The sequence below is a fragment of the Penaeus vannamei genome, chromosome 12 (genome assembly GCF_042767895.1).
Source record: "Penaeus vannamei isolate JL-2024 chromosome 12, ASM4276789v1, whole genome shotgun sequence".
Classification (NCBI taxonomy): Eukaryota; Metazoa; Arthropoda; class Malacostraca; order Decapoda; family Penaeidae; genus Penaeus; species Penaeus vannamei.
Genome location: NC_091560.1, coordinates 2,627,921 through 2,632,920, shown reverse-complemented (window position 1 = coordinate 2,632,920; position 5,000 = coordinate 2,627,921). Strand labels below are relative to the sequence as shown.

The following is a 5,000-nucleotide window of genomic DNA, read 5'->3' as shown; positions in this document are numbered from 1 at the left end:
CTCGAGGATCTACGTCAACCTCGGCCTCGAAGGGCGCCTCCTCCTCCTCCTCCTCCTGCTGCTGCTCGCGGAGTGCCTCGGCCTCCCGCGGCGAGGCGCCCGCGGCCCTCCGGCGCCGGAGCCAACCTGGACACCAAACTGCCGCCGCATCGCAGTCCTTTCCTCTACAGCGCTGCTCCTCTCCCAACTTCTTCCTCCTTGGAGATAAATATCTGCGTTTGTCCATGGCTGTGCCCACTCTACGTGGCTCCCCGGCCGCCCTCTCAGAGCGGGCCGGGGCGTGTTCGGTAGCTTGCGTGACGTCAGCCCTCTGGCGCGCGCGGCTGCCGTGGCGCGGGGCCGTCGCGCGCCCACGGGCTGAAAGCGTACAAATCATCGACTCGAGAACACGACGAGGGCGCGAGGCCGGCGTCCGCGAGCGCCCGTCGCCTCCGGAGGCCCAGCGGAACGGCCGGCAGAAGGCAGGGCGGAGGGCGCTCGGCGGAACAGCTCGCGGGGCAGCACTCGCCAGGCCACTTGGACGTAAAAAAAGATGCTTCTTGAGGAGTTTCACTCGTCCTTAACACTTAAAAAGTAACGTTTTCTCTTCTTCTTCCTTCATGAAAAGCAACACACCCTCGAAGTCCTTGTCGTTTCTCTCATTCGCAAATTCCCTTTCCTGGTTTAGACTCTTGGGCTCTTCTCCCGCGCGGATGGGAACCCTCGCCTCGGGGCTTCCGGAGTGACGCTTGTGATTCTGGCCGCGCCCGCCCACGCCCGCCCGCGCCCGCCCGCGCCCGCCCTCGCACTCGCCGGGCTCGACTCTCACTCGGCGGCCCCGGCGCAGGCCACGCGCGGCGGCCTCGGACCGACCGGAGTGCTCTACGCTTTAAAATCACAGACATTTGATTAAGTACAGCAGATGAGAGACACAGACACAACTCTAAAATAACGAACGCTCGTCGTTGAATAAAAATCATAACAACTGGAAGGAACCATGCAGTGTTATGAAAAGTTTTTTTATTTTCTCTTATTTTTTTTATACATAACAACGAATCCAACACAATAGTCGCTTTTTTTTCCTATTCATCATACACCTACTCTTTGGCTAGGAACTAGGCATGTAAGTAACAGCAATGAGAGTTTAAAGTCTTATAGAAGGCAACCACCGGGGACTGGCGCATGTGGCGAGACCCGCCCCGGCCACGCGCACTCGGCACTCTCAGGGGGGGCGTGAGGGCGGGGGTCTCAGCACATGGACGTCGGCTCTCCGTTTATCGTGCACATAATATTGTCCAGTTTGTGCGCCAAGTGCAGACTTCTGCACTCGGGGTCCACCTCGAGAGTCTCGATAATCTGCGCGTAATATCTCGTGACGTAGGAGTGGAACACCTCCTGCAGGGCGGGGCGCGCGTCCAGCTGGCCCAGGTGCGTGAGGCTCAGGTGGTGCAGGTAGGCCGCCATGTCCTGGTCCGTGACGGGAGGCATGTCCTGCACGCCCCGGTAGAAGGCCCGCACCGTCGCCCTGTACTGGGGCATGTCCTTGGCGAAGAGCAGCTTGTTGGAGGGCGAGTCCTTGCCCAGGCGGTGCTCGGTGGTGGAGCAGGCGTCCATGAAGGTCTGCGCGATGACCGAGAGGCACGAGTCCACCGTGGGGCTCTTGTGCACGTCCAGGATGAAGTCGGGGTTCTTGATGAAGTTGACCCAGAAGCGCAGCGGCAGGCTGTTCGACTTCCACGCCAGCGACACCTCCGAGTCGACGATGCCGTGGCGGCGGGCGGCGTCGTCGAAGAAGTCGAACAGCCACTTGACGGCCGGCGGCAGCGTCTCGTTGGGCGTGAGGATGGTTTTGAAGAAGTCGTCGACGAACTTCTGGACGGTGCCTTTGGTGGAGAGGAGGCGGGTGAGGAAGATCTCCGGGATGGCCTTGTGGCTCCTCTCGCCGCCACGGCACGGGGAGTCGTGGTCCACGGGCTTGACCAGGTGGTACGCCGTGGCCTCCACGCCGCCAGACTCCACGTCCCCGCAGTGGCTCACGGGGCTGCCCGACCCCGGCACGCCGTAGCCAGCGCCTGAGGGAGGAAACACGGCGGGTTAGGACGCTTACTGTGGCGTGAGAAAGGAGGGGTTTGTCTTTCTTTTACTTCCATTCACTCCTAGTCATTCTGATTTTATTCTGTCTATCTCTCTCTCTCTCATTCACTCACTCACACACTCATTCTCTCTCTCCCTCCCTCCCTCTCTCCCTCCTATCCCTCTCTCCCTCCTATCCATCCCATCCCATCCCTCCCCATCCCTCCCATCCCATCCCATCCCTCCCCATCCCATCCCATCCCTCTCCCATCCCATCCCATCCCTCTCCCATCCCATCCCATCCCTCTCCCATCCCATCCCACTTACAATTATTACACTTGGTTTCCTTCCCACTTACAATTATTACACTTGGTTTCCCTCCCACTTACAATTATTACACTTGGTTTCCCTCCCACTTACAATTATTACACTTGGTTTCCCTCCCACTTACAATTATTACACTTGGTTTCCCTCCCACTTACAATTATTACACTTGGCGCTGCAGTTGGCGTTGTTGAGGGCGTGGTGGTCGTGTGGGCGGGGGACGAGGGCCATGAGGGCGGAGTCCTTGACGCCGTAGTGGGCGAGGGTGTTGAGGCGGCGCCACCCGCTCGCGTCCGCCTTCGTGGTCATGTCTGCGTCGGCGAGGATAAGGTGGCCGTTGCGTCCGTGGCGCCACTCTGCCGGAGGGGGGGAAGGAGGGGAAGGGGGGAATTATAACGGGTTATGTAGATAACGTAATACTTATAGCCAAACAACGTGTAAAAGGAGACAAAAAACAAATAAAATAAACAAACAATAACAGTAATGATGACAACAACGATGCCAACAACAACAATAAACGGAGACAAAATGCAAATAAACAAAATTAGAGATAAAAGAACAGAAAAATTCATTCGAGAACGATCCAGCTCCGCCTCCGAGAGTCGAGGATCTCCCTCCTCCTTCTTCTCCTTACCAAGGTCGACCTCGTGGACGGACGGTCGGAGGGACTGCGGCGTGTTGCGGTAGAGGGCGTCCAGGATCTTGGACTTGACCTGCGTGATGGTGTCGCAGTCCAGGACTCGGCACTGGGCCTTCTCGCCGTCCTCGCCCACCACGGCCACGCTCTGCGGAGAGGGGGGTAAAGGAGAGTGCGAATTAGCGAGGGTTTTGCTTTGTTGTGCGGATAGTGGTTGGGATGTTGTCCGGATAGTGGTTGGGGTGTTGTCCGGATAGGGTTTCGAATGTTGTCTGAATAGTGTTTCGAATGTTGTGCGGATAGTGTTTGGGATGTCCGAATAAGATTTGGGTGTTGTCCGAATAGTGTTTGGGATGTTGTGCAGATAAGGTTTTGAATGTTGTCCGAATAGGGTTTGTGATGTTGTCCGAATAGGGTTTGGGATGTTGTCCGAATAGTGTTTCGAATGTTGTGCGGATAGGGAATCGAATGTTGTGCGGATAGTGTTTTGGGTATTGTCCGGATAGGGTTTGGAATGTTGTGTGGATACTGTTAGGAAAGTTGTGCTAATAATGTTTTAATTTGGATGTGTTGTCCGGATTAGGAGTCGCATAAGTGTAGTAATGTTATATATATATATATATATATATATATATATATATATATATATATACACACTTATATGGAAATTTTATATTAGCATGTAGATTACGATTTACATATCAATATTTATATCTATCATTCTCTTATAAATAAAATTCATATCATTAAAGCTATGTCTATCCACGATATAGTTAATACTGCATCTGTCTATATAATTGTCATCTATATGTCCATCTGAGTATATATCTATCTGTCTATGGCACATAGTCATTATTATCATTTCTTACAATATATACATATATACATATATATATATATATATATATATATATATATATATATATATATATATATATATATATATATGTTTCTTTGTTTCTTTCTTAGTCTATTCCTTTTTCTCACTCCCTCTCTCTTTCTCTATTCCTCCCTCTCTCTGTCCCTTCCTCCCTCCCCTTTCCTCTCTCTCTCCTTCCCTCTCTACCCCTCCTTCCCTATCCCTCCCTCCCTCCCTCCCACCCTCCTATCTCACTCCCTCCCTCCCACCCTCCTACCTCACTCCCTCTCTTCTTTATCATCCCACTCTTTCTCTCTCTCTCTCTCTCTCTCATTCTTTCGCGTACGTGAGCTGGCGAAAGTTTTCATCTAATTATCAAGGAGAAGAGACCTTCCCAAAAGTCTAGCAATTATACTTAATTTGATAATTAACTTAATGATCATAATGCTGCCTCGGATAATTTTTTGCTGTTGTTGTTGTTGTTGCTGTTGCTGTTGTTTTGCCACATGTGCATAAGGGCGGTTTCGGATACTGAGATTATGCGGGGGGAGGGGAGAGGGGGGAAGGAGGGGGGAGGGAGTAGGGAGGGAGGGGGAGGGGAGAGGGGGGAAGGAGGGGGAAGGAGGGGGAAGGGAGGAGGGGAGGGAGGGGAGGGGGAAGGGGGAAGAGAGAAGGGAGGGGAGGAGGAAAGGGAGGGGAGGAGGAAAGGGAGGAGAGGGGGAAGAGAGGAGAGAGGGGAGGGGGAGGGGGAGGGGAGGGAGGCTTATCAACAGAAGCGTCTTACTGATCTGAGAAAGATGGGGGAGGGGGAGATGAGTGAGTTATTGAGTGAGTGAGGGAAAGACAGAGAGAGAGAGAGAGAGAGAGAGAGAGAGAGAGAGAGAGAGAGAGAGAGAGAGAGAGAGAGAGAGAGAGAGAGAGGAGAGAGAGAGAGATTGCGAGAGAGAGAGAGAGAGATTGCGAGAGAGAGAGAGAGAGAGAGAGAGAGAGAGAGAGAGAGAGAGAGAGAGAGATTGCGAGAGAGAGAGAGAGAGAGAGAGAGAGAGAGAGAGAGAGAGAGAGAGAGAGAGAGAGAGAGAGAGAGAGAGAGAGAGAGAGAGAGAGAGAGAGAGAGATTGAGAGAGAGAG

The 5,000-nt window shown here is 53.0% G+C and overlaps 1 protein-coding gene across 1 annotated transcript in view; it reads right to left on the bottom strand.

Moving 5' to 3' along the window:
- Positions 1–994: 994 nt before the first annotated feature.
- The window catches only part of LOC113818873 (plexin-B), a 79,267-nt gene continuing 75,261 nt past the window's right edge, over positions 995–5,000 (bottom strand). Inside the window, exons 16-18 of the mRNA XM_070128479.1 lie at positions 3,011–3,161; positions 2,535–2,732; positions 995–2,051 (exon numbers count right to left, since the gene is read on the bottom strand). Coding sequence (XP_069984580.1) covers positions 1,228–2,051; positions 2,535–2,732; positions 3,011–3,161 — 1,173 coding nt within the window. The 3' untranslated portion in view covers positions 995–1,227. The remainder of the gene's footprint in view (positions 2,052–2,534; positions 2,733–3,010; positions 3,162–5,000) is intronic.